General features: G+C 41.2%; 2 protein-coding genes across 7 annotated transcripts in view; both read left to right on the top strand.

The window, feature by feature from the left end:
* LOC111855436 (signal peptide peptidase-like 3) overlaps positions 1-6,450 on the top strand; it is a 48,877-nt gene extending 42,427 nt beyond the window's left edge. For all 3 annotated transcript variants that reach the window (XM_023834437.2, XM_072702949.1, XM_072702953.1), the window contains exons 9-11: positions 1,939-2,129; positions 2,340-2,449; positions 3,477-6,450. In XM_023834437.2, the coding sequence (XP_023690205.1) occupies positions 1,939-2,129; positions 2,340-2,449; positions 3,477-3,548 (373 nt within the window). In that variant the 3' untranslated portion in view covers positions 3,549-6,450. The remainder of the gene's footprint in view (positions 1-1,938; positions 2,130-2,339; positions 2,450-3,476) is intronic.
* A 141-nt stretch (positions 6,451-6,591) lies between these two features.
* LOC111855437 (bifunctional methylenetetrahydrofolate dehydrogenase/cyclohydrolase 2, mitochondrial-like) lies at positions 6,592-26,054 on the top strand. 4 transcript variants are annotated; one of them, XM_072702961.1, is made up of 8 exons: positions 6,592-7,246; positions 7,861-8,045; positions 8,296-8,418; positions 10,383-10,535; positions 13,227-13,334; positions 18,627-18,719; positions 22,054-22,179; positions 25,966-26,054. In XM_072702961.1, exons 1-8 carry the CDS (start codon positions 7,110-7,112, stop codon positions 26,028-26,030), a joined length of 990 nt encoding a protein of 329 aa, XP_072559062.1. In that variant the 5' UTR covers positions 6,592-7,109; the 3' UTR covers positions 26,031-26,054. The 4 variants fall into 4 exon arrangements, with proteins under 4 accessions (XP_072559062.1, XP_023690208.1, XP_072559065.1 ...); XM_023834440.2 differs by lacking the exon at positions 25,966-26,054 and adding an exon at positions 23,673-25,659; XM_072702964.1 differs by lacking the exon at positions 25,966-26,054 and adding an exon at positions 22,607-25,659.
* The last annotated feature ends 1,260 nt before the right edge of the window (positions 26,055-27,314 follow it).

Genomic DNA, 27,314 nt, shown 5'->3' with positions numbered 1-27,314 from the left:
TCTCCTTTTCCACGGTAAAATAAAGTTGTCCTCCGAAGAGGGGGGGTGGTGGTGGGCAATAAAAAAAAAAAAAAAAAAAAAAAAAAAAGATTTTCCCTAAATCAAACAAGTCGATGTAATACTCCATGGCAAATCTCGTCAGACCTCAGAAAACATGTTGCAATGCTCATTGGTTTTTGCCAGTGTTATAAAAATCATTGCAAAATATTTGTCTGTTCACTGTAACGCAAGTCATCTATAAATTTAGAAGGCACACAGCTGCCTAAAACTGTGGTAGGCTGCCTAGATGTGGGTGTCCTTCAAATTAATCTGAAAAAAATCTAATGTAGGTTATCCCAGACAACCCCCAACTATCAGTGGTATTCATGGGTTAACCTTGGGGGAATACCTTTGCTATGAAAAAGATCATTACGGTCCCCCCACTACGGGAACTTGGCCCAATTTGAATTTCTCAGAGTTCCTGAACCTTTTTTTTTTTTTTTTTTTTGTGTGTAGGTATTTTTTGCTCAACAAAGGACTACGGGGTGGGGCTTATAAACTTTGCTGACTGATTTGCCATAACCATCGGAACTAACTTGGAAGTTACATTGAAGTATAGGGAGACGAGATAGAAGTAGTGGAGGACAAATTGTGCAGATGCAATTTTATATCTCTTGTGTCTCCATATAGAAGCTTGTTTCTCCATATTTCTGAATAAGAAAATCTGATCAATAACCAACATGCTTCTAGTATCGCCAGTGACAACAATGAAACTCGCCAGCACTTATTAGTGGAATAAAACTACACTGTTTTTCATTCTGTTGAAAACAAAAGCTCGATCTGCTGGTCAGATTTAATAATGAATTGCAAACATGTCATGGGCTATATAAACTAAAATGCTGTGTCCTGTTTAACCAGTATGGGGTGTGATAACTAACTTTTAACTAACACGGGTGTGATAACTTTTTTTTACACGGGTGTGATAACTAACTTTTTTGCCACAATCAAAAATACTATAGCTAGCAAAAACCTTACAGACAAACAGATAACTTGCCCATCTGTTAAACATAATGGTTCATGCTTTATGCTTCGGGGCTGCTTTTCCACTTTTGAACCTGGACAATTTGCGGTCATTCAAGAAATTTTAATTCTGTCAAACAGATCTTGGCAGATCTGGCCAGACATGCGTTCAAACTTAAGTCAAATGGGTATTTGCAGTTTGACAGTGATGCTGAGAAGTAAAATAATGTGCTTTGTAATAGTCGAAGTAAAAGTCCAGTGAGAATCCAGACCTAATCTAAATGTTGTGGCAAATGCTGAAGCAGGCTGTTTGTACAAAATGACCGGTAAATCAGGAGCTGATGAAGTGGTACTATCAGGTGGGAATGAGAAGATATGGAAGAGTGATTGATTGGTACTCGTTGGAGGTTATCCATATGGCAGTGTTGAAATGAAAAGGCTCACCTACTCGTAAACGCTGTGAATTTCAGGTCATGTGTGTTAAGTACTAATGTGAAAAAACTAATAGGATGGTCAAGAAACTGTGCGTGCGTGCGTGCATGCATGCGTGTGCGGATATGCACGTGTGTGTTCTGTCTCATTCAGGTTATCTGCATCAAACACTGGATCACAGATTATAAGATTAGCCTAAAATACTGTATTTGAAAGGGGTCACAGGCTTTCAAGCAGTGCTTGGTATGGGTGAGGTCAGAGTTGAATATTTAGGGATTCAGATTATAATTGTCCACTTTAAAGATGTTAGAGCCATGGGCTTAAAATTCTTCATGGAGAAGTACATTGTGAAGCCAACACTGTGCCTTACAATGCACTGGTACAGACTGCCGACAACACATTGATGCACATGCTTGCCAAAATGCAGAGTAAAGCATAGTGCTCCTGTAGGGCAGTGTCCTCTCTGAGATGGAGATTGACATATGTGCTGCTTTTCTCCTCTGGCAGTTCCACGGGAAGCCACTTCTCCATGCTTGGCATCGGGGATATCGTGATGCCGGGCCTCCTGCTCTGCTTCGTTCTGCGCTACGACAACTACAAGAAGCAGGCCACTGGCGAGACGCTGGGGCCCGGCAACGTGTCGGGCCGCATGCAGCGTGTCTCCTATTTCCACTGCACCCTCATCGGATACTTTGTTGGTGAGAGCAGAGGGGGAGACAGTCAGTGTGGGAGTTTGAGGGGTATGGTTACTGGGCATGGGGGGGGACAGTCCCAGACTGCGAGGAGGCATTACAGGAAAGAGTAAGGTGGGATTTAAGTGGGTGGAGTTACAGAATGAATCACAGGGTTCCCATAAGCTGCCTATGTGATCAGAGCATGTGTCAAGTGAATGATACCCCTGCTTCCAGGTCTCCTAACAGCCACCGTGGCCTCCAGGATCCACCGAGCCGCCCAGCCCGCCTTGCTGTATCTCGTGCCCTTCACCCTTTTGCCGCTGCTCACCATGGCTTATCTGAAGGTCAGTGTGTTCTGATCCAGATCAGAGTGTAGAGATGGTGGGTTCTTAGTATGGGCCCTGTGGTGAACCTGTGACCATTTTGGGCTGTAAAATGTGGCAGCAAAGCTGGTGTTGGGTTAACATCTCAGTCTAAGGTTTTCTCAAAGGATATGATGACCAGTCTGTATTCACCCTGTGGGAGGCACTTTTAAAGCCAGGAGGGGGTTCGACTGTACTCTCTGAAGATATTCTAAAGAGGATGACCAAGCATTGAAGGGGGCTGTTTAGATAAAGAGTACAGGACTTTGGTATATCTCAGTTATAATTGTATTCCCTAAATATTTATATGGTAGAATTGTGGATTTTCACTTGTTAACCATTTTAATTTGGCTTAATTTTCAGTGCTTTTAAAATGTTAATCTCTGAAACATGTAAATGTTTAGTCAGAATTCAGACCTGATTTTGAAACTAACAACTAAAATCCCTGGATTATATTATTACACCAGTTTAAACCTGTCTGATTGAGTTCGCCCTCTAGTGGCATTTCAGTGTAATGTTATTAAGATTATCCTTTGAAAGCCATTCCTTACTGATACAGACCTCAGCCTTGGTGTTGAACCAAACCAGTAAATTCTTTGTAACAATCTGTAACTTTTTGTAATAAATTGATTAAATGACAGGTTTTGGAAAGTGCTCTGTAAAATGTCAGATATTCAGTCCATACATATCCAAGGTGCTTTGTGGGTGTGGTTGTGTAGAAATTGATGAATTGGCCACTGCGTGTAGTCTCTCGAATGAATTTTAATGCAGAGAGAGCAAACTTATTTGCACTGTTACTGTAAACTGTACTGCAAAATAATACTGCAAAATTTGCTAAAACATGGTGTTAATTTTGAGATAGCAGTGGAGAGTAATTATAGTTTTCAAAGTTGTAAATGAGTGATTAACCCGTTTGCTGTGGATAAGCTTCTCACACCTGCGGCTGCTTTTATGCCCCCCCCCCCTCTCTCTCTCAAATGCATGTACCCTGATTGCGCTGCCTGCACAGGGGGACCTGCGACGCATGTGGTCAGAGCCCTTTCATGCCAAATCCAGCAGCTCGCGCTTCCTGGAGGTATGATGGACTGCCAGCAGCAGACCGCCGCCCTCGGGGGAGAGGATGGGACGGACACCCCCTGTTCCCGACCCCAACAGGATGCCGAGAGAGACAGTATTGGGAGAGGGGGGGCTTTCACAGTGACCCACCCCCTTCCTCCTGCCTTTACACCCTCCCTCTGCCTCTGGTCATGGCTGCAAGAGATAGAGGTGCAATTCAAGGACATAGATGCCAGAGAGTGTGTGTGCGATCCCCACCCCACACTGCCCCCGATCATCTGCATGCCTATCCTCACACAGGGGTCGTCATCTGTTAACCTCCCCCCCCCCCCCCCATGCTGTCTTTGTCAGTCTGAGCCTCCCTAGGGGACGGCTTTGGGGATGTGACCACAGCCCCCCACGTTCGCCTTTGTTCGTTTTTTCCAGACGCAGCTGATTATTATTATTGTTGTATTTTTTTTTAAAACATCGCCATGAAATGTAGTGGCGAGGACCTCCAGCAGCCTCCTACGGACAGCCAAGGCAGCAGTATGGCTGCTAGGGCCGGTATGCAGCCTGGACCTGGGACTCATTCACCCCAGCATCCAACCCCAGTGCTCTGCTGACTTCCTTTCCCTTTGTCCCCTTCTGTCCATTGTCCTTTTTCTGTTTTTGCTTTTATTCAAGTTTTTTTCCTCTCGTTCAGGAATTTTTTTCCCCACTAACAGTTTATGCTAATTTTTTTTTAAGAATATGTATTGGTGTATATTTGTGTGTTGTCTGTGTGTGTAAGGAAGCGTGAGAGCATTTCTGTGTGCAACCAGGTATGCCAGTATACGTGTGTGTAAAGACGCACATAAGTTTGCCGTGCGTGTGTGTGTGTGTGTGTGCGTGCGTGGGTAACTTAACATATTGTGCTGATTTTAGCCTGAAATGTAAAATTTATAGGAGGATTGGGAAAACGCTGTTGTTCTGTTGCAATGATGGTAGTGACTAGGTACGGACCTGTAGACCTAGAAGGGTACGTGTCAATGTGGCAGGTAAAAGCAATTGTCTTTGGTTGCATACTGTAGTAAATCAATAGGAAACCAGGCAAGTGAGCATGAGAGGTGAGGAAATTTCATCCTGAGGGACTGTACTCACATGACACGTCCTGTTATTGTTTGGAAAAAATGGAAGTTATTGGAAGTGACAACTTTCTAAAATGTTGGTTTAAAATTTTGTGCCATATTTTCGATGGAAAGAAATTGATGAACAATTTAAGTAGCACTGATTATGCACATTATTAACCATTTGTAAATTATTTTCTCAAATTAGTTTTTTTAATAGAAATATAAATGGCACTGCCCCCCTTATCACTCCTAGAGAAAAAATGTTCTCTATATTAGGAAAGTTGAATAAAATTGGGGAAAAGGACTGTAATTACCAACTTATATTGTTCGTGGTGCTACCAGTTAAATATTCTGTATGGATTTGTACACTCAAGCTTATATGGGTGGATCACATAAAGCTTACTGGTGTATATTCACTCCACTGAGAGTTGTGCAGCCCCCTTATTATTAGATTGAGGAAGGTGGCTTATGTTAGGCAGACAGATAATGCTTTTCTAGGCCAGTATTTCCCAACCCGGTCCTGAGGGACCACCAGAGAGTCCACGTTTTTGCTTCCTTCCAACTCCTTGCCAGACAGGACACAGCAAAAACGTGGACTCTCTGATGGTCCCTCAGGACCGGGTTGGGAAACACTGTTCTAGAGCATTGGTGGCAAATTTCTTTTCATTGCCATTGAGTTCAACATGTGTTCATCAGCTTGTTCAAATGCTGTTTAGTAGCAGTAGGACCAGTAGGTTCGTATCGGGCTCCGCTGTTCTGCCCCAGGGGGCGGAAGGTGATGGTGCTTTCAGATGTTTGTTTCCCTGTGGATAATGCTACCCCCCATGACATTCTGTGAGTGAATAGCACTGGGCAACAACACTAACGACCGTCTCTCGCTGTTGGTGTGTTTGAGGCCTGATGTAAATGTATTGCTAGGCCTTTATGAAGTGTGTGGACTTGAGGATAAAAATTCTGAACTGTAACTCTGGACCCAAATCCTGGACCTTAAGAACTGTGATTTAAATCATTTATCCCCCACCCCCAGACCTTTTTTAATTTGGATGGTCATTCCACTCTTTGTTCTTTGTTTATAGTTATAAAAACAACTGGACCAGTTGGTGGGAGTGTGTGTGTGTATGCGCGTGTGTGTGTGCCCTCGTGCGTCCATGCCTGCACACAGAAACTCCAAAGCGTGAGGTGAGTTCAGTTGAGACCTTGTGGTTGGTGGCCCCATTATGTATAAAATCTTTGGCCCTGCATGCCAAATGTACAGCTTTTGCAGTTCCTCACATTGCAACCACAGCTCTGCTAGCCGTGCCGTGACACGAAGTGGACAAAAAGGGTGAATTGGACACGTCTTAGGGGTCAGAGCCTTCGGGACAATGACCTTTCTGAGTGCTGGCCTTCACATCATTTTTCCTGACCTGGCTGTGCAGAAGGACAGAACAACTGGGCAAATGAATGACTACAATCTGGGACAACCCGCACATTAAAGACTATTAAGCAGCAGTGTCACCTTCACCTCATAACACTGCTGATGATAATAGTTAATATAACGGAGGATAATTTCAAAAGTGTTTCTTTTTTATGGAGTGATTTCTTTTATTCCCATATTTGTATAGTATTTCTTTTTGTGCTGTAGCTTAGGTTTTTCATTTATTATTTTGTTTCCCTCTCCTTTCCCCATTTTGCCTTCATGCTGAGGGCTTTAGTTCTGTTCAGATAAATCTGAATGGAGTCTGTACAAAAACAGAGAAATGTAGTCTAATGAATCCTGATAAACTGATCTTAATGTTCTCTTTTAACCCTTTTGAGTCAGGACTTCATTGTAAATAAAGATGAATCTAACTGTAATTCTCTCCTTTTTTAAAAGATGTTACATGCGGTTAGTGGTTCAGTACATGTGTCTTAAGTGGAATTCATTACTGGGCAATGTAAAATACAATATTGTCAAGAACTGTTATCCTAATGATATCATAGTGCGTCTTTTGTTACAAATGTGCCGTTACGTATTTTATTTCCGGGTTGGTTAATTTCTGGAATTTTTGGTACGGGCTTTCAGCAACTTTCTGTGCTATTTTGTATATAGTTATTTCTAATTCAACAAAAAATACCATATGTGAAACAAAGACACCGCGTCTAAAACACCGACGTTACTATACAATGCCAGCCTAATTTGTAATGTATTAATGTAATGGCAAGCGGATTGCGGATTTCGCCAAAAATGTGACAACAGAGCAGAGGCGCTCCTTTGGGAAAAAAAAACAAAGGCATCGGATTCTGAACTGATAGGATTCGTCGGATAACAGCGCGAGCTTTAAGACTATAACAAAAAGCTTGCGCTTAAAATAAAATTGTCACTCGTGATTTCGGGGGACCGACCCCTTTGGCAGCACGTGCGGCGCCGCGTTGCTCTCACGTAGCTGGAGGCCAGCGCCGGACGCCTATTTGTCCGGCTCCTCCTTTCCTGTCAAATCCACAGCAAACGCTGGCGCACACAGCGCTCGGCAAACATGGCCGCTTCTGTCTCACCACTATGCTCCTCCTTCAAGCTATCCAGCAGCGTTCTCCAGCCTAGCTGTCATTACAAATTTAGGATTTTCAGGAAGTGCAGTGGGCTGCAGAGATGCTTCCATCAATCGGCGTTCAGGTGAGAAAAATGTCCTCAGTTTACACGCACTGCACGATATGGATGCTCAGGATTCATTGGTTTCACGGGCGCTGGTGACACTGACAGGACATTCGTACCGTGTTCCTCGCAGTGGTTTTCATTGCAGAAACACGCGAGTGGGAGCAGGTTCAGACCGCGTTATGTTACTTTTAACGTTAGCGATGCATTATTATGTGCCGCCATGCATGGAGGTATGTATGGGATGTCGCACAATGACGGCGGCTGCTCAGATGGCTATGAAAAACAATGCCACATTCAACTAACCGCAAAAGGGCTTTGGTCACCGAGTAGAGTGACGTAGGATTTTGACGTCTTTGTACATCACGCTTAGCAATATTACCTTAATGCTGCAACTGAATTCGAAAGTAGCCTACAAATCACGTGGAAGCAGCAACGGAGATTTACCGGTCCTTAAAACTAAAAGCATTCTTAATACTTACCTTGTGCAACTAGTAGACTTGCATGATAAATAATAATCCCTGATTCTTGGTTAGTCACCCTATTAGTGTAACTGTTTAGATTATGCCACCTCCCAAGCATTTTTTCATTTACGTGAAATATAATATTGAGATACAAAGCTGGTTCCTGTGCAGCCAAACTGCTATGGTGATCTCAGGAAAAGAGCTGGCAAGGCAGATCCACAAGGAAGTACAGTGTGATGTGGAGGAGTGGGTTTCCTTTGGCAATAAGCAGCCTCATCTCAGCGTCATCGTGGTGGGGGATAACCCAGCCAGTCACACCTATGTCAGGAACAAGACAAGAGCTGCAGCGGCACTCGGTGAGTCAGTGTCCAACGTCAGCAGCCCTTGTTTTCATTTATGGTTTAGTGACAGGCCTTCTGCCTTAGTCATAAGTTGGCATTTCATCCATTCACGTTGTAATAGTAGTGATGTTTGCATTATAGAGAGAAATGTAGAGGATAACCAGACAGTAACTTGTCAGAATGTTCAAAGTTGCTGAACAAATGCATGTACATCATTCATTTACCTGTAGTCAAGCTTTTTTGTTATGATGGCCCACTTCTCCAGGTATCTCTAGTGAGACTCTGCTGAGGCCTAGCTCTGTGTCACAAGAGGAGCTTCTGGAAATGATTTATAGACTGAATAGAGACTGGAGGGTCAGTGGCCTGCTGGTTCAGCTTCCTCTTCCTGGTAACTACATGGCTGTCAAGACAATACAGTCACTTGACAAATGCTGCGATGCATGAAGCCGCCTTTGTCAAGTGATGTGGTCTTATATAGCAGGAGTTTTCTGTACTTCTGGCTTATGTGATGTGCATGAGTCAGGGTTCCCACAGGGTCTTAAAAAGTCTAAAATTCAGAAAGTTAAATTTAAGGCCTTAAAATGTCTTAAAAATTCCCAGATTTTCATCCTAGGTCTTAAATTTAATTCACCCAAGTCTTAAAATTCTTACCTCAGTTCATTCCCAAGAAGCATTGTCCGCAGAAAATAGTAAAAACGCTGTAGAACTAATCCGTTGGTTGTGTTTTCTGGTCTGCACCGGTGTCTGCGTGGTAATAAAGCTACAAATCCCATTGCGTGATCACTGCAGCTAGGCAACCATCCAGTTTGAGAAGGGTGTGGCTGCAGAACGTCCACTCTCAGCCATCTGCACGCTCAGCCACTGACATCAGGTGCACGCTTAGCCACAACAGGAAGTGCAGGGGAATCAAGTGCTAACTTAGTTCTTGAGGCCAATGTGAATGGTATGTTGTTTTATTATTTGTATTACTGAATGATATAGTTACAAGTTTATTTATTTCATGCCATACTACATGGCTGTCATGTACTGTAGTATGTTTTGATGTAGTGCATTAGTAACTTTTTTCTCTGACTGGAGTGAATTTTTTCAGTTAAGGCAACTACTAGCCAGTTGGCTCACGTTATCTTACCGTAAAATACACATTTCTACTTTTACAGAGTTTTTCATGCCAAGACAAGAAAGCAAAATAGAAATGAAAAAAACTTATTTGAATAAAAATTGCTTAGAAAATCTAAAAAAGATCTGATTAAAAGTGCAGCATGCAGTATGTCATGCCCCACTCGACCACTCCTCCCATGTGCCACGCCCCCTCGGTAACATCCTGTGGAATCCCCATGTCCTCAGCTGTTTCCAGTTGTTTTCATTAGTCCAATGTATTTAAGTCTGCGTTAGGTATGTTTTTCCCAGTCCGGTCATTGACATCCGACTTGCGTTTCTTCGATGTTCCTGTTTTGTCTCCCTTTTAATAAACCCTTCACCCGATCTCACGGCATCTGTGCTGCTTCTCCGCCGAAAGACGTGACACAGTAAATGTACAGCTAAAAATCAGACACAGGTAGAGGTTTTATATTATATCACAATGTTTTTATTGGTTTGTTTTTAGTTTTTTTAGGCTGCTATCTCATATCTGAAAAAAATAAGCATTTGATTCCTGATGTCGTGTCCAATGTTCTTTGTTTTTTTTTTTCCCCATCCAGCTTTTATTAAACACAGTTTGGTACCTCATGGCATATGTAAAGTGTATGAAGTATTACAGTTCTGATATATGATTATTAATAACCCAGAATTGTACTATTTTTTTTATTCCATTTTACTCTTTATTCGCACACACACATAAATACGGGGTATATATAGTGATCCCCCGCCTATTGTGGAATATGCATTCCAGACTCATCAGCGATAGGTGAAAATCCGCGATATAGAAAGACCATATAAATAAACTTTTGTACTTTGAGCCTTAAAATACCCCTCCCACATGCTTTAAACACATGTAAACGTATTAAAACGCACTTTTTAAACACATGATATGTGGATGTTTGACTAAGGATATGAGTGACATAAAATATGAGAATTTCTGGTATCATTCAATTGTTTCTAGTAATGCATCGTGTTGGTCTTAAATTTTACTCATAATGGTCTTAAAAGGTCTTAAAAAGGTCTTAAATTTAACTTACTTAAACCTGCAAGAACCCTGATGAGTGGAAATATAAGATGAATTGTGAATCTTTGCTCTGCTGTTCACATTGAGTTAGCATTCCTGTACTGTCCATAGCTGACTGTTTCACTGTTCTGCCCACCATCAGGGGACTTTGACGGTTTCAGTCCTTCTGCTGCTTTTCTTGTCCCGCACAGAGCACATAAACGAGCGAGCAGTCTGCAACGCTGTCGCCCCAGAGAAGGACGTGGACGGCTTCCACATCGTCAACATCGGAAAGCTCTGCCTTGACCAGAAGTCAATGGTGCCAGCCACGCCTGCAGCTGTGTGGGAGATCATCAAGAGGACAGGTAAGCAATCTTAAGCCCCCATGTGTCAACCCCCAGTTATACACTATGGGATCTGAATCCCCAACCATGGATGTGTGAAGCACCAGTACCTTTTCACCTGCCGCACAACTCAATATGTTTTGTGTATAAATCAAAGGGTGAATATACTTTTTTAAAATATCATCAGATTCTGTATTACATATGCTACATTTAATTTGGCTTTTAATGGAAAAGACATGGGCAAAAAATTGTTCGCTGGCATTTGTATATCTTTTTTCCCACAATTTTCCCATAATTTGCTTTTCCTGTACTGTGCTCACTAGGGGGCAGTAATCAATAAGAAAAAAAATACACAAAGTAACAAAAAAAGGTAAGCACCCAGAAGTAATGGTCTGATTTGGATGTTATTTGGTACATGTGCAGACCAGTGATAGATAGGGCCATGAAACCCTCAACGTGCGCTCTTGACCACTTCCCAACAGTCCTGGTCAAGGCAAATATGGCCTCCCTCAGCCCCCTTATTACTACCATCATCAACCAATCTCTCCAGTCTGGTTATGTTCCCTGCACTCTGTAATCAGCCATAATCAAACCCCCTCCTTAAAAAGCCTAACCTGAACCCTCAAGACCTGGCAAATTACAGACCCATTTCCAACCTCCCCTTCCTTTCGAAAGTGGGATGAGATAAAGGCATGGATGGAACAAAATTTCGTTCATCTTAACAGCTCAAAAACTGAAGTGATTCAAATTGGTACTCCACACCAAATTCAACAACAAAAAATCTTCAGTATCTCTTTCTCCGGTCAGAACATTTCCCTTTCTAAAACAGTCCCCAACCTTGGTGTTATTTTTGACCCTCAACTCACTTTTGAAAGCCATATCAAGCACATTTGCAAAATTTCCTTTTTCCGTCTCAGAAATATTGCTAAACTCCGGCCTACACTTTCCCTTTCTGATGCATGCCTTTGTCTCCTCCAGACTGGATTACTGTAACGTGCTTCTCATCGGGATTCCTGGCAAAAACATACAAAAACATCAGTATGTTCAGAACTGTGCTGCCAGGGTCCTGATGAGAGTGAGGAAACACGAGCACATCACCCCCGTGCTCCGTTCCCTTTACTGGCTTCCCGTTTCTGCCCGGATCACCTACAAAATCTCCCTGCTTACCTTCCTATGTCTGCATGGTAATGTGCCTGTATACTTAAAAGAACTTCTCACTCCCCACTGTCACCCATTCACTCTCCGCTCCACCAATGCACACCTTCTCCTCCCTCCCAGGACTCACTCCCGTACCACTGGAGATAGGGCCTTTTCCTGCGCTGCCCCACAGCTGTGGAATGCCCTACCTCCACATTTGAGGGCTCCACAGACTGTGACATGTTTTAAAAAAAACCTGAAAACGTTTCTTTTTAGCCAATGTTCTTAATGATTGTTTTAATGTTTAAATATTTTATTCCTATTTTTAATGCTGTTTTTTTAATGTAATGTTTTTCCACTGTCTGTATGCACTTTGAGATTTTCTTTGTAAAATGTAAAGTGCACTATAAATAAAATTTATTATTATTATTTCATTTCCATCACTCTTCCTGGGTGCTTAACTTTTTTGTCACTGAGTGTATCTTTATTATTACTATGAAACTAGTATTGAACATAATATTAATCATATCCCCAGGTATCGGATGTTTTAGTGCAACTCGAGCTGACACAATATACAGATTTCTTTATTTTTCTGAAAGTATGTGTTTTGTGCTTGTTATGACAATGGACCTGCTCATTAAATGCCTTTCGGTGACTGGGTAGAGCCACACAGCTGTGGTAATCATCTACAGGAAAGTTCTCATAGGCTGTTTTTGCAGCTCTGTCCTTTGTTCATTAGCCCTGCCTTATAATTTTGTAGTATGTGCTCTTCTTGTTGCTCTTTGATGATGACTGCTTTACTTTTTTTTTTTTTTTAAACCTTTATTTTACCAGGCAAAGCATTAAGAACAAATTCTTATTTACAGTGCCAGCCTGGGAAGTGCCCGAGCCCTAGCCTTTTTGTTACTGATGTCTTGACCAGATGAGTGATAACAACAGTGCCCCTTTGCAGTACCTCTAAGTTCTTCCACGTCAAAGTTTTCCCTGTTTGTAGTGGGATGGTTGCTAAGATAACTATTTCATTGGATGTTTGAAACAGTGCTACAAGAGAGACATGCTACACAGTGCTGTCCGATGAAAACCACGTATGTCCACTTTTTTTGACCATTACTATAGATGGAATACGCCCATTCTCCTGTCTACTGATAGCATGTGACATCTGATTTACCAATGAAAAGATGGTCCATGAAGTCATCTATTTAACTGATATCTCCATTGGATGTCAGAAATGTCTATCAAAACTGCATATTCCCCCCCCATTTGGTAAAGCGTCAGCTAGGGCTGCACAATTCTGGGTGAAATAGGAATCCTGTTTTTTTTCCCCATTCAAAATCAAGATCGTGATATTCTTTTATGATGCTTGAGCAAAGATATTTCTCTTTATGATAATTGTTGTTTTTGTTATTATGCTTATTGTATCATGAGGATGGATCCCAATTGCTCTCTGCCGCTATTACCCCTCAGACAGTCGCATTCACTGTCGCATTCCCTCTTGTGTGATTAGGTGCGAGTCACATCAGCAGAGTTAGAGGTGTGCATGAGACTGCGAGTAATTGACAGCTGGGTCTTTCTCAGAGATTCAGACGGTTGGGAGGAATGTGGTGGTGGCTGGCCGGTCCAAGAATGTGGGGATGCCCATCGCTATGCTTCTGCACACAGACGGACGACACGAGCGTCCTGGAGGTAAGATCGGCAGGATGGGCTCTGTCAAAGGATGGGCTCTGTTTGTGGTCTATTACTCATCCGGGTGGTTGTATTTTTTTACCTCCATTAGTGTGGCTGGAACCATTTTTTAATAATTATCGATAATGCCTGAAAAACAGTAGTATTTTGATAAGTCTGGGAACTATAAAGAAAAGATATTTGTGAGCAAGTGGGAGAGTTTATTTCTTTTAAGGCAACATAAACGTGGGGATTATTTGAAAGGACAGCAAAGGACAAAGCAAAGAACCAGCACAACAACACCTGCTTATTTTGGAGAGTTCATCCCACATCAAGCTAAAGACTTCACAAACAAGACTGAACTGTGAATGGCTTGCCTATTGATATAGTACTGGGGTGGCCAGTCTTACCCGCAAAGGTTTTTGGGGTAACCTTTAGGTCAGCTGTTCAAACCCAGGGGTGAGGACTCTTCAGCCAATCAGTCCTCTAATTAGTGACCTAATTAGGGAGTTGCAGTGAAAATCTGCATACACACTGGCCCTTTGCGGATAAGATTGGCCACCCTTGATATAGTAGATTCATTAAATAAATGATTCACAGCATTAGACTCAGGCTATCAGCTGCTATCTAGAAAGATGTCAAAAGTGAAAGATATGTAACTGGTAAGTGAGATCTAAATGTGTTCGAATCTTTTACTGTACAATGCATGTCCGGTTTTAGATAGATGGATAAAGTTGATAACTATTGATAAATATTGATAATTTCCCTGACTCATCTTTTTCTTCTTTCAAAATTGGTTATCACTCTAGCCTTTATTTATTTATTTGTTTGTTTTGATATCTGTACCTTGAGAATGTGAATCCTTCGGTTAACTGAGGACACAGTCCCTCACAAAGCTGAACTTACAAGCAAAATGAAACCCAAAGGGATTCCCTCCTTTAGCATGCTAGAAAATGTGGTATGAATCACAGTGAAATAGTGTAATGGCTGTGACCTTAAATCTGGTTGGACAATAATGTAGCAAATACTTTTTTTATCAAGGTTTAAATCTTGCAGCTGGCGTTAACTGAGTCAATAAATATGATACATAACAAAAAGTACATGACGGAACGTGCTTTGGCAGGGATTATGTTGAAAAGGTTGTGTTAACTTTTCAGAGAAAAGGGATTGTCAGAGGTTTTTAGTACAGAGAGTCGGATATTGACATGGTTCTTCCTGCATTTCTCAAATGCTCGGCAATATATATCATATTACGTGCTCTTCCTGTGATTAGTTGGATGCCAGTGAACCTGAAGCAGTGTGAAAGAATGAAAGCATCCTGAAAGAATTTATGAAAATCGTTTTCTGTTTGCCTTGACACGTCTGGATGTCATCACGGTGAGGTCTTGAAATTGTGCGAACGAAGGTGTGATTTCGCAGAATAGCCACATACACGTGACCTTTTTAACTTTTGTGAGTGAGTTGGAGCAAATTCTGTAATCACTCTGTATTAAAATGTTGAATTCACCTTAAGTATAAACTGCTAAATTGATTTATTTTTTTTAATTTTTTTTAAATGACTATAATAAATAAATACAATGGGGAGGAAACGCAACATACCTTCATGTTTTGACTAGCACTCAGATATTGTGCTGTGCATCACCATGCACATTCAGCGTTGGGTTTGGAAGACTGTCATGCTTTTCTTTCAATAGGAAATGCATCCTATTATTATTATCCTATTATCCTAGTATTATTAGCAGACATTTTTCTTCTGTAACAGTTTAATCAGCAATCATTAATGACATGTTAAATGTTATACATGTAAAGTATTCTTTATACGGTACCAGTCAAAAGTTTGAATACACCTGCCTGAAACTACAATTAGATATGATTTGAACATTATTGAAGTGCTTTGAGCGGTTGGTCCTGACACACCTAAAGGATTTTCTCCAATCCTCACTGGACCCACACCAGTTTGCTTACCGTGGCAACAGGAGCACAGATGATGCAGTCTCCATAGCGCTGCACTCTGTGCTCACACACCTGGACAGTACAAACACCTATGCACGAATGCTGTTTGTTGACTTTAGCTCAGCATTCAATACTGTCTTACCCTCTAAGTTAATCACCAAACTTAGAGACCTGGACATTAATACCTCAATCTGCAACTGGATTATGGATTTTTCTGACCAACAGACCTCAGTATGTTAGGTCAGGCCACATCTGCTCAACACTGGTGTACCACAGGGCTGTGTGCTGAGCCCCTTCCTTTACTCCTTCTTCACCCATGACTGCAGGCCTGTACAGGGATCCAACACCATCATCAAATTTACAGACGATACTACGGTGATGGGTCTCATCAGCAACAACGACGAGACTGCCTACAGGGAGGAGATCAAGCACATGGCCACTTGGTGCACGGACAATAATCTGCTCCTTAAGACCAAGGAGCTCATTGTGGACTTCAGGAAGGGAAGAAGAGGTTCACATGAACCCATTTACATCAACAGGATGGCTGTTGAGCCTGTCTCATCCTTCAAGTTCCTGGGGACCCACATTTTGGAGGACCTATCCTGGACCACCAACACCTCTAGCCTGGTCAAGAAGGCTCACCAGCGCCTCTTCTTCATCAGAACACTTAAGAAGAACCAGCTGTCCTCAGCCACCCTGATGAACTTCTATCGCTGAATAGAAAGTATCCTAACCAACTGTGTAACAGTTTGGTACGGAAACTGCCCTGTTGCTGAGCGTAAGGCACTGCAGCGGGTGGTGAAAACTGCCCTGCGCATTATAGGGACTCCACTTCCAGCCATTGAGGAAATCCAGAAGAAACACCGTATGCGTCGAGCACGCAGTATTCTTAAGGATTACTCTCATCCCGCCCACAAACTGTTTTCTCTCCTGCCTTCCGGTCGGCGCTTCAGGTGTCCCAGGTCAAGAACCAGCAGACTAAGGAACAGCTTCTTTCCCAGAACGGTCTCCTTATTGAACTCTCCCCCCCACTGACACCTGCCCCCCCTCACACACTCCTATACTCTCTCCATTATCATTGCACTATTTAATTTTTAATGCACTACACCAGGGGTCGGCAACCCTAGGCACGCGTGCCACAACTGGCACGTGGAGGAATTTCGGGTGGCACGCTGACGATGATCACAATAGAGACCTGCACTCCCACGGGATCCGCGGGACCCAACGCAACGAGTGCGGCGCGGGACAAGATTTGATGGGTGAATGCGGGTGTGGGCAGTAAGGTCCTCATGTATGTGCGGGTTGCGGGAGAAGAGAATTAATCGTGGGACTCCCGCAAAATGGAATTATCTTAAAATTAATTTATTAAAAACAAGTACTCTATTATTTATCTACTGCACAAAAGCAACAAGAATGACTAAATTAAAGGCTAACACTCTGAAGCAGTATTAGGCCAAATGCTTTTCTGTTTGACTACTTGAGAAATCAACATTTATTATTATTTTGTTTCATTGCAATATTATTAGTCTATTTCTAACTGTTCTGAGTGTATTTCTATGTTCTGAAAAGCTCCTCGTTCGTGTCGATGTTCATCATTCCATTTAATTAAACTCAAATAAAACGAAATATATTTATTTTCCGTTTCTTTTTTATATACACTCAAAAGGGAAGCAAGTGAAACAAATAACAGAGTAGCACAATATCCATTGCACAATACAGTTGTAATTTTCTGATTATATATATCTGTAAATGTCCTATTTGTAAATTCCTGTTTCTAAAAATAGCAATTTGTATCTAGAAATAGCAATCTGTACATTATGTTCATATCTATCGGCAATTCCTGATCACAGTTAATAGCAACCTGTATATATTGTTCATCTATTAGTAAATTTCTGATTATAGTCACTAGCAATCTGTATATTATGCTCACAGCATATCCATCTGTAAATATTACCCTTACTTTCTCCCTGCACATATCCCATTTAAGTGCACTTATAACTTATACCTTTATCCTGCACTTAATGCTTATTGCACTCCTGGTTAGACCTAAACTGCATTTCGTTGTGTAATGACAATAATGTTGAATCTAATCTAATCTAATCTAATCTATTTTATGTATTTGTCTATTACCAGGAGTTGTAGTTGGTCTCCATATGGGAAAACTCTATTTTATAAAAATTGGTGACTACTATGAAAAAACTAAAAATGCAAAAACTCTTGTATTTTGCTTCATTACTTATGGTTATGCTTAGGGCAGGGTGGGGGTTAAGGTTGTCATAGTTAGCGTTAGCATTTTTCCCATAGAAGTGAATGAGCGGGCCCCATAAGGATAGGTATACCCAACATACAGTATGTATGTATGTGTGTGTGTGTGGGGACTGGTGTCTTGTCCAAATTTGCCTGGGATAGGCTCTAGTCCGTATATGAATATTGCAGGATATTTTATGTTTCAAATATACTTTTAAATCTTATTCAGTGTGGCTTTTTGGCTGGGAGGTGGGTTGCAATAACAGGCCTTGCCACGTTTACTTCACATTTTTTCACGTTTATAACACGCTGCCAGTAAAGTGTTTTTACGACTGCACTTGTCTGGGGTGGGTGAGGGTTGGGGGTCTGCCAGCACTGTTGCGTGACAGAGTCAGCCAGAATGTTTGTTATTGTTTGTTTCGAAAGGTGGGGTTTTCGCCGAATGATGGTAGGAACATTAAAGTGAGTGAGGGGCTGCTGGTCTACATGCTCTTAGGAATTAAAGCTGTGTGTGGCCCAGCGGGTCAGGGCACCATACCTGTGATCAGAAGGTCACCCATTTCAAAATACAGAGTGATTTCACAGTTGGGCCCTTCCCCGAGGCCTTTAACCATAGGGCTGGGTATTTTCACTGATGCCCTGATACGATTAGATTTCAATTTACAAGTGAACGGTTCAATTCAATCCGGTTCAATTCCAATTTGATATTTATCCAATAGAAATGAGATGAAATACAATATGGCAGCTTTGTATATTTGGAGTGGGGGTGGCGCAGTGGTTAGCACTGCTGCCTCATAACAAGAAGGTCCTGGGTTTGGTCCCCGGGTCAGGTGTAGCTCTTTTCTGTGTGGGGTTCACATGCTCTCCCCATGTTCACGTGGGTTTCCGCCAATGTTTCCTCCCACAGTCCAAAAGTGTGTACGATAGATTGACCAGCAAAACCTTGGATAGGATACCTGTCATTTGCAGGGCACAAATTGGTACCTATACATTTTATGTCGTAACTTTATCATAAATATATCTTGCCATTATACAAGCATAACGCTTATTGCTGACATTCCCAGATCTCAGGTTTATATCTGAAAACTATTCTCCTGCCTTCCTTCCCCACAGGTGATGCCACTGTCACCATCGCTCACAGGTGCACCCCCAGGGAGAAGCTGAAGGAGCTCACCAGGCTTGCAGACATCGTAATTGCTGCTGCAGGTAAGTGCATTTGCTCACTTGGTGTGGCTCATGTTATAAACAATGGTACACTGTAAAAAAAATCCCGTAGTTTTTACGGAAAAAAACTGGCAGCTGGGGTTACCAGAATAATTCCGTAAAATATACAACAAAACAGTAATTGCTTTTACCGAATAACATGTCAATTTTACAGTATAAACCAGTAAATATAGCAGAAGTCCAGTGTGTTATATGCTGGTTTAAACTGTAAAATGTGCATGTTATTCAGTAAAAGCAATTACTGTTTTGTTGTATATTTTACGGAATTATTCTGGTAACCACAGCTGCCAGTTTTTTTCCGTAGAAAATACATGTTATTCGGTGAAAGCAATTATTGTTTTGCTGTATATTTTACGGAATTATTCTGGTAACCCCAGCTGCCAACACTCTCTTGCCGAGGTAACACGCTCTTTATTAGTAGTCCAGAAAAGAACTACACCAAGCACCCAAAGAGCACCGAACCACTTATATACAGGAAACACGAGGTTGTCAGACGCTCAACTGTAAGACGCATACACGGTGGGAGATTTACGGACGCCAATTACACACGAGGATCGGACAGGGTACACATAAGACACAGGTAAACACACGCGACAATAAGGAAATATAACCATTAGCAATAACAACAACAATACAAGGGCTATTTACAAATGCGCGCGGGGCATGCTGGGACATGAGCCCCGCCGGTGCTGCAGTATTTTTTATCACCTCAGTGGAAAAATACCTTCTTATCAACGGACCAGAGGTGTTGCCATGAGGCGAAGTTCTGACGGTAGCCCCAAATGTACCGTCAAAAGCTGTCTGACAAACCAGAAATCCTGAGTTGTGTGGACTATTTCTTGTTGGTTCGTAACGCACGTAGCAAAAAGCAAGTGTTGATATATCATTTAAAGTTTTACTGTTTCTCATCTGTAAAGCACAGAATATTAATTTGTAAAATGTAACACGGTTTCTTTCAGTATAAACAAAGTTGACCTGATTAAAAAAATATTATTTTCACACCGTTATGGTGTAATTTTAACTGTATTGTACTGGTTTTTATATTACAGTTTGTTTGCGTTTAAACTACAGTAATTTGTTAACTCTAGCAAATTTAAAAAAAAACAAAAAACATATTTTTACTGAAAAATTAACAGTTGTTTTTTGTTAAGTATTTTACAATTGCTCTATTGTTTTTCCTTTTACAGTTTTTTTATGTCGCTATTTTACAGAATTTCTCAGTTAATTTCACGGACATTTTTTACAGTGTATTCTATAAGTACTTTCTGGGACTTTGTTTCTCTATAAGTATTATCTGTGACTGTACATTACTCTATAAGCACTTTTTGTAATTGTGCATTACTGTATAATGTATAAACACTCTGTGATTGTACAATACTCTGTAAGCATAACTTTACAGTTACATTTATGTGTCAGATGCTTTTACAGCAAGTGACATACAAGCAAGACCTATAATTATTTGATACATTTTTGGTTCTGTCGAATTGTACAACACTTTGTTCGGCTGGGGCTCTTTTTAAATGTGCTATATAAAGAAAGTGTTAACTTGATAATACAGTATAAGCATACAGCTGTCAAGGAGCCAACTAGGAATAAGTGCAGAAAGGCTGAGCTTCCAATGAATGTCCATTAGCACTCTCTGTGATTGTACATTATTCGGTATCACTCTGTGATTGTACGTTACTCGGTAACACTCTCTGTGATTGTACTTTACTCGGTAACACTCTCTGTGATTGTACATTATTCGGTATCACTGTGATTGTACATTATTCGGTAACACTCTCTGTGATTGTATATCACTCTGCACTATGGACAAAAGTATTGGGACACCTGGTATTACACCCACAAGAACTTTTATGATGTCCCATTCTAAATCCATAAGTATCCATATGGAGTTGGTCCCCCCTTTGCACTTATAATAGCTGCCGCTTGACAGCTATTGTACAGGGGTGTAGTTCCTTACCAACAAAAAAACATCTCTTTCAAAGCACAAAAAAATTACTAAACTGAATAGTTGAAAATAAAAATGGGCATGTCTACAATTCTTTAGCCATGTTTCAAAAGGACTTAAAGTTATGTGCCAAAACATGAATCTAACTTGGCATGAAGAGAAGGTCCACATGCATGCTCTGGCAGAAGGGTTGGCACCAACACATCTGGGTGATGTCTTGTTAAAAGTTTCTGTAGGTTTGTCATGTTAAGTATTTAACTTAGTCACACAAGGGTTGAAGTGCTTTCAGGATACACTGTTTCATACCTATATGAAATTCAAGCTAGTTGCTAAAGTTGGTCATCTGCTTACATCAGGGCAAGTGAGGCGCAGTGATGCTTCTGTTGCCTGAGACTACAGGGCAAATATTTCAATCGACAGCTCAGGCATTTAAGTGGCATTAAATCTGCGTTGCAATGCCATCCAGTACAACTGATGCAGAAATTGACCAAGAAAACTGGAACAAATTAGCCTAAAAGATTGATCCATAAATTCCACAGATCAATAAGGAATTGGACAAAATTTTAAAAATGACTAATCAAAAAGAAAAAAAAAAAACAATATTTTTGCACACCCCTACAGTTTGGTGAATCTTATTGTGGTACTCCTCTGCCACTTAGTGAATTTCATTGCCAAGATTTCAAAATCCTGGAATTATGACAAAACAGAGTTGCTTTTCAAAATGCCATGAAAAAGCCATATACCCTGGTACAACAATATGAAAAATTAGATACCACCCAAGCCACATCTCAGCCCGCCTGAATATCACAGCCCTTACGATGTGACACAATTTGCAATTATTTTAGTGTATATTAGATAATCTTGAATAATCATTACAATTGTAAAGCTTGTACAAAGCTTGCTAAATTTTGTTTTCTATGACAGAGTAAAAATGTTTTAGCAAACTGTGACCCCCAAGCTTGCTGGGGTTATATAATAATGATGTTGCTGGTTCACTCTATCGTCTAGGACAGGGGTCACCAACATGGTGCCCGTGGGCACCAGGATGCCCCCAAGGACCACATGAGTCGCCCGCAGACCTGTTCTAAAAATAGCACAACTCACCAGTGAGCAGCGTCTAAAATGTAATTTTATCCCGTTGCTATTCTTCTTTAATCACATTTGCATTTATATAGATTTGAAAATGACAATATCTAAAAAAAAAAGCATTTAAAACACGTTTATTATACATGAAGTTTAGATAAGTTTAGGAGGGCGTTTCAAACTGGTAGCCCTTCGTATGGCTCAGTACCCATGAAGTAGCTCTCAGTTTCAAAATGGTTGGTGACCCCTGGTCTAGGGTGATCATCCTTTCTCCTTTCCTAGGAATTCCTCATCTGATAACGGCTGACATGGTGAAGGAAGGCGCCACAGTGATCGATGTTGGTATAAATCACATCCAGGACTCGGAAACTGGAAAAATCAGGCTGGTTGGGGATGTCGACTTTGAAGGTAAAAGCAGATATACAGCTTTGCGTCAACTTATGTCCATATTTGGGACCGAGACCACCAGTTGCAAGTAATTTTGGGCATATTTCAATATTGCAGCTGTCCATTACATATACATTACTGTATGCATATATTACAATTTAGATATGGACAGTGGGTCATTATGTAGCTGGCAGTGCTGCTCATTCTCCTGCACCTGTTACTGTAAGCGATACACCCACTAACGTCCAACTGCATCCACTTTCAGGTGTCTCTCAATCAGTGTATATTATTTACTATGGACCCCGAAGGTAAATAGGTGTGGTAAGGGGCTCAGCGGGCTAAGCCTCTGTGCTTCTGATCAGAAGGTTGCTGGTATGAGCCCCAGTCTAGGCAGAATAGTTACATGTCCATGGGTCTTTGAACAAGGCCCTTAACACCCCCCCCTCAGTTCCAGGGACACCATGCACACTGGCTGATCCTGCACTGTGACCCTCAAGCTTGCTCTCACCCGCATAAGTGTCTGTGTGTCTCATGGAGAACAAGATGATGTAGGCAAAGAGAAGCATACCAATGTAATTGTGCCAATTGCAAATAAAAGATTTCATTTCAAATGCAATTGGACGTGAAACAATCAGGCATAACTCAACATATAACTGTGTGTGTGTATATATATAGAATGTCTTCACTGCCCTATCTTCAACATTAACTTGCTTTAGTTTTTTTGTACCTGATATTGTGATGCATTGAAATAATTTACTTTTTTTTTTTTTTTGCACAATTCACACAATGTATTTGTACAATTTGAGCATGAAGGAAAAAAACCTTATTTTTCTAATATTTTTCTAAATTCGTAGTATGTTATCTGACAATGTAATAATTTCTCATCTAATAGATGTTAAGATGTTTACCAACCAAAGTGTGTAAAAATGTGGATGGTGAAACTTCGTGACAAAAACAGAAGTGGCCAGCACGCACACACAGCAGCCTGTTTCGGCCCCATTGATTCACGACCATGTGGGCGGTCATTCCTGTTTCATTAGCCAGCAGAACTTCCCTGGAGAGTATTGTTACACATACAGTGTTGTAATCTGCTCGGTCTCCCGTACCAGCCCCGATCTGCTTTAATGTCTCTGGGCTTTATATGTCATCCGTAAAAACATTCCAGAGCCGCTTAGTAAGGAGGGTGCCGGCAGTCATTGCGCCGGGTTTCTGGGCTCCCCAGGCCCACGCAGAGTGCTGGCACGCTACGTCGGCACGAGGCGGGCTTAGAAGCAGTGTACGGCAGTAAACATGGCAGCCAGAAGTGCTGCAATGTGCTGTGCCCTTGGGCTTGTAGTTTTATAGTGCAGCACATTCGCAGTGCCTGCTGTATGAATGATGAAGTTTTACATAGGGTAAACTTGCACCAGGCCAGAAATGCCCAGGACTCTGCTTTGTAGGGGACACATTTGTATTGATGACTTATAACCTTACACAACAGACTGACCTTTTACTGTTTCTCCATCTCCCCCAAGAGGTGAGGAAGAGAGCAGGGTTTATCACACCGGTGCCTGGAGGGGTTGGCCCTGTCACCGTGGCAATGTTAATGAAGAACACAGTCACTGCAGCAAGAAACACAATCACACACTGACACACAGGCTGACCCTGGGACCCATTTAGCCACAGCGCACGTGTGACAGGAGGCTGCGTGCAACAACAATGATTTGTTTCATTAAGTACTGTTTATCATAAGCCTTTTATTTTAAATGGGGAGGGTGCCTACTGTAACTAAAAAGTGCTTACAGTCTGAGATGATTTGCAGAAGTACTCCTGTGTGTGAACTTTCTGGAGCACAAAATATTATTTACGCAGCACTGTGCAAAAGTCTTAGGCAGTCAAAGAAAATATTTAAAGCAATTTATTTTGGCAGTAAATATACACTCACCTAAAGGATTATTAGGAACACCATACTAATATGGTGTTTGACCCCCTTTCGCCTTCAGAACTGCCTTAATTCTACGTGGCATTGATTCAACAAGGTGCTGAAAGCATTCTTTTGAAATGTTGGCCCATATTGATAGGATAGCATCTTGCAGTTGATGGAGCTTCGGGGGCACGAAGCTCCCGTTCCACCACATCCCAAAGATGCTCTATTGGGTTGAGATCTGGTGACTGTGGGGGCCATTGTAGTACAGTGAACTCATTGTCATGTTCAAGAAACCAATTTGAAATGATTCGAGCTTTGTGACATGGTGCATTATCCTGCTGGAAGTAGCTATCAGAGGATGGGTACATGGTGGTCATAAAGGGATGGACATGGTCAGAAACAATGCTCAGGTAGGCCGTGGCATTTAAACGATGCCCAATTGGCACTAAGGGGCCTAAAGTGTGCCAAGAAAACATCCCCCACACCATTACACCACCACAAGCAGCCTGCACAGTGGTAACAAGGCATGATGGATCCATGTTCTCATTCTGTTTACGCCAAATTCTGACTCTACCATTAGAATGTCTCAACAGAAATCGAGACTCATCAGACCAGGCAACATTTTTCCAGTCTTCAACTGTCCAATTTTGGTGAGCTCGTGCAAATTGTAGCCTCTTTTTCCTATTTGTAGTGGAGATGAGTGGTACCCGGTGGGGTCTTCTGCTGTTGTAGCCCATCCGCCTCAAGGTTGTGCGTGTTATGGCTTCACAAATGCTTTGCTGCATACCTCGGTTGTAACGAGTGGTTATTTCAGTCAAAGTTGCTCTTCTATCAGCTTGAATCAGTCGGCCCATTCTCCTCTGACCTCTAGCATCAACAAGGCATTTTCGCCCACAGGACTGCCGCATACTGGATGTTTTTCCCTTTGCACACCATTCTTTGTAAACCCTAGAAATGGTTATGCGTGAAAATCCCAGTAACTGAGCAGATTGTGAAATACTCAGACCGGTCTGTCTGGCACCAACAACCATGCCACGCTCAAAATTGCTTAAATCACCTTTCTTTCCCATTCTGACATTCAGTTTGGAGTTCAGGAGATTGTCTTGACCAGGACCACACCCCTAAATGCATTGAAGCAACTGCCATGTGATTGGTTGATTAGATAATTGCATTAATGAGAAATTGAACAGGTGTTCCTAATAATCCTTTAGGTGAGTGTATATTTGCTCAGGAAAAAAAACAATTTACTTTTATAATATATGCAATTTAATAATAACACAATAAAAAACTAAAGAATTTCTTTGATATCAAGCTGGATGGTCAGATAAACACCTGCTCACAAACCTCTCCTTAGCGGCTCCCCAACCATTTTATGTATTAATTACATTTCACAACCAGCCATTTTAATTAATTACTTAAATTCATTAATATATTAATTAGCAAATGATGTGGTCAACTCAAAAAATACATGGGTGTATTGGATGGTTGTTACCAATATTGGGGTTGATGAGACATGACATTGTGGTTTCAGACTGACATGACCTTTTAACCAGTTTTTTGACTAAGACTTTTGCACATTACTATATATATATATATATATATATATATATATATATATATATATATATATATATATATATATATATATATATATTTATTCCTTTTTAATATTTCTAGGATACAAGTCAATTTTTCCCCCCAACAAATCACAGTTTATCCAGGACTCTCAGACTTCATGTATGTGACATATGAAATTCTAGGGGGAATGGGACAGCATGTGCACACACAAAACGTTTGACATTTTATTTTGATTGATGAATTTATTTATTGCTTATTTATGTATTTATTTTTTTAGGTTATGATTTTGTATTTATTTCTACTGTCATATTTTCTATGGATAGTTCTGAAGGGGCTTGTTCTGGTGACGAGCGGATATGTTCTTCACACACCTGCAGGGCTGTCATGAAGAGGAAATAAAGCACTGCTTTGTAAGCTTGCTGGCTCACGCTGTTTCTCTCTTCTGCCTATATGTAAGGAAACGAGACAGGTGGTGACCCCTGAGGAAAACCACAGGCCGCTACACACTGCCGCCGCATGCTCGCTAATCCCTCGCGTGTCACCCATCAGCCTGAGTGTCAACATGCACCACCCCACACCACTGCAATCTATGCAGTCACAGGCACCAGAGCACCAACACTGTGTGTTGAAATGTCTGCAGGATACTTCATGTTTTACATGGATGTTGTTCTGTAAATAAAAACTTCCTGTGTACATATAAATATTTTAATCATATGGCCTTGAATGAAAACAGCATTGTCGGCAGACAGAAATTGGGTCAAAAGTTCATAAGTAATATAAATAAGATCATGTTGTCATGGCAACAAGTCATGACACAATGAATTTTTTGAGGGAGACAACTGGACAATGCAAGGAGACTTGCATTCAGGGAGAATGTATATTGAAATTATATAAGTATCGTTCTTTATTTCCCTACTCCCGAAATTAATATTTCTGTAAAAACAACTATGACTGGTTATCAGTACAATGTATGACATGTTTGGACTGTACTGCTGAAATGCCAGGTAAAGTAACTTTAAACATTTCTTCACATAAGAACATACATTGAAAATGAGAATTGATTGATTTCAGCCAAAACGTTTGTAATGTCTGAAGAAAAAACAATCATTCTGAGTAGCTTCCATATTTCCCACATAAAACAAACATGAAACTGGAATGGCAGTTAGCGGAGAGCTGCGGATGAAGGGCGTAGGACATTTTCTCTGTTGTGCTTATTGGGTTTGTGTTTTCAGTGCTGGAGAGACACCCATTTTCATCTCATCTACACTTTCAGTGTTATTCTGACTTTTTAGCTATGAAGTGTTAGTAGAAGAAGCATCATACCTTTAGGAAAAAAATCTCAATTTGTGATTGGATGTTTTAAAAACCAAGGTCCATGCTTTATAGATAAATGCTATTCTTGCCTTAAGGTCAATACTTGTTCTCACCACACAAGTCTGTCAGTTGCCTGTGCTTGTACAGAGAATGTACAGAGGTAGGAAGTGATGTCATGAAACAGGCAAATGATGCATGCAAGGAGATAAGGAGGGGTTGGATTATTTGAAGTGAGAACAAAATATGTAAAATAAATAAATTTGCAACGAGTTGTGTGAGGTGCCAGCTTTGAAATTCTGTATTTCCATTGGCTGGTCTGCCGCATTTGACGCACTTCTTGACTGGCTGGTGAACCATG

The sequence above is a fragment of the Paramormyrops kingsleyae genome, chromosome 2 (genome assembly GCF_048594095.1).
Source record: "Paramormyrops kingsleyae isolate MSU_618 chromosome 2, PKINGS_0.4, whole genome shotgun sequence".
Taxonomy (NCBI): domain Eukaryota; kingdom Metazoa; phylum Chordata; class Actinopteri; order Osteoglossiformes; family Mormyridae; genus Paramormyrops; species Paramormyrops kingsleyae.
The sequence above is the reverse complement of the archived record's forward strand: the minus strand, read 5'-3'. Positions and strand labels throughout refer to the sequence as shown.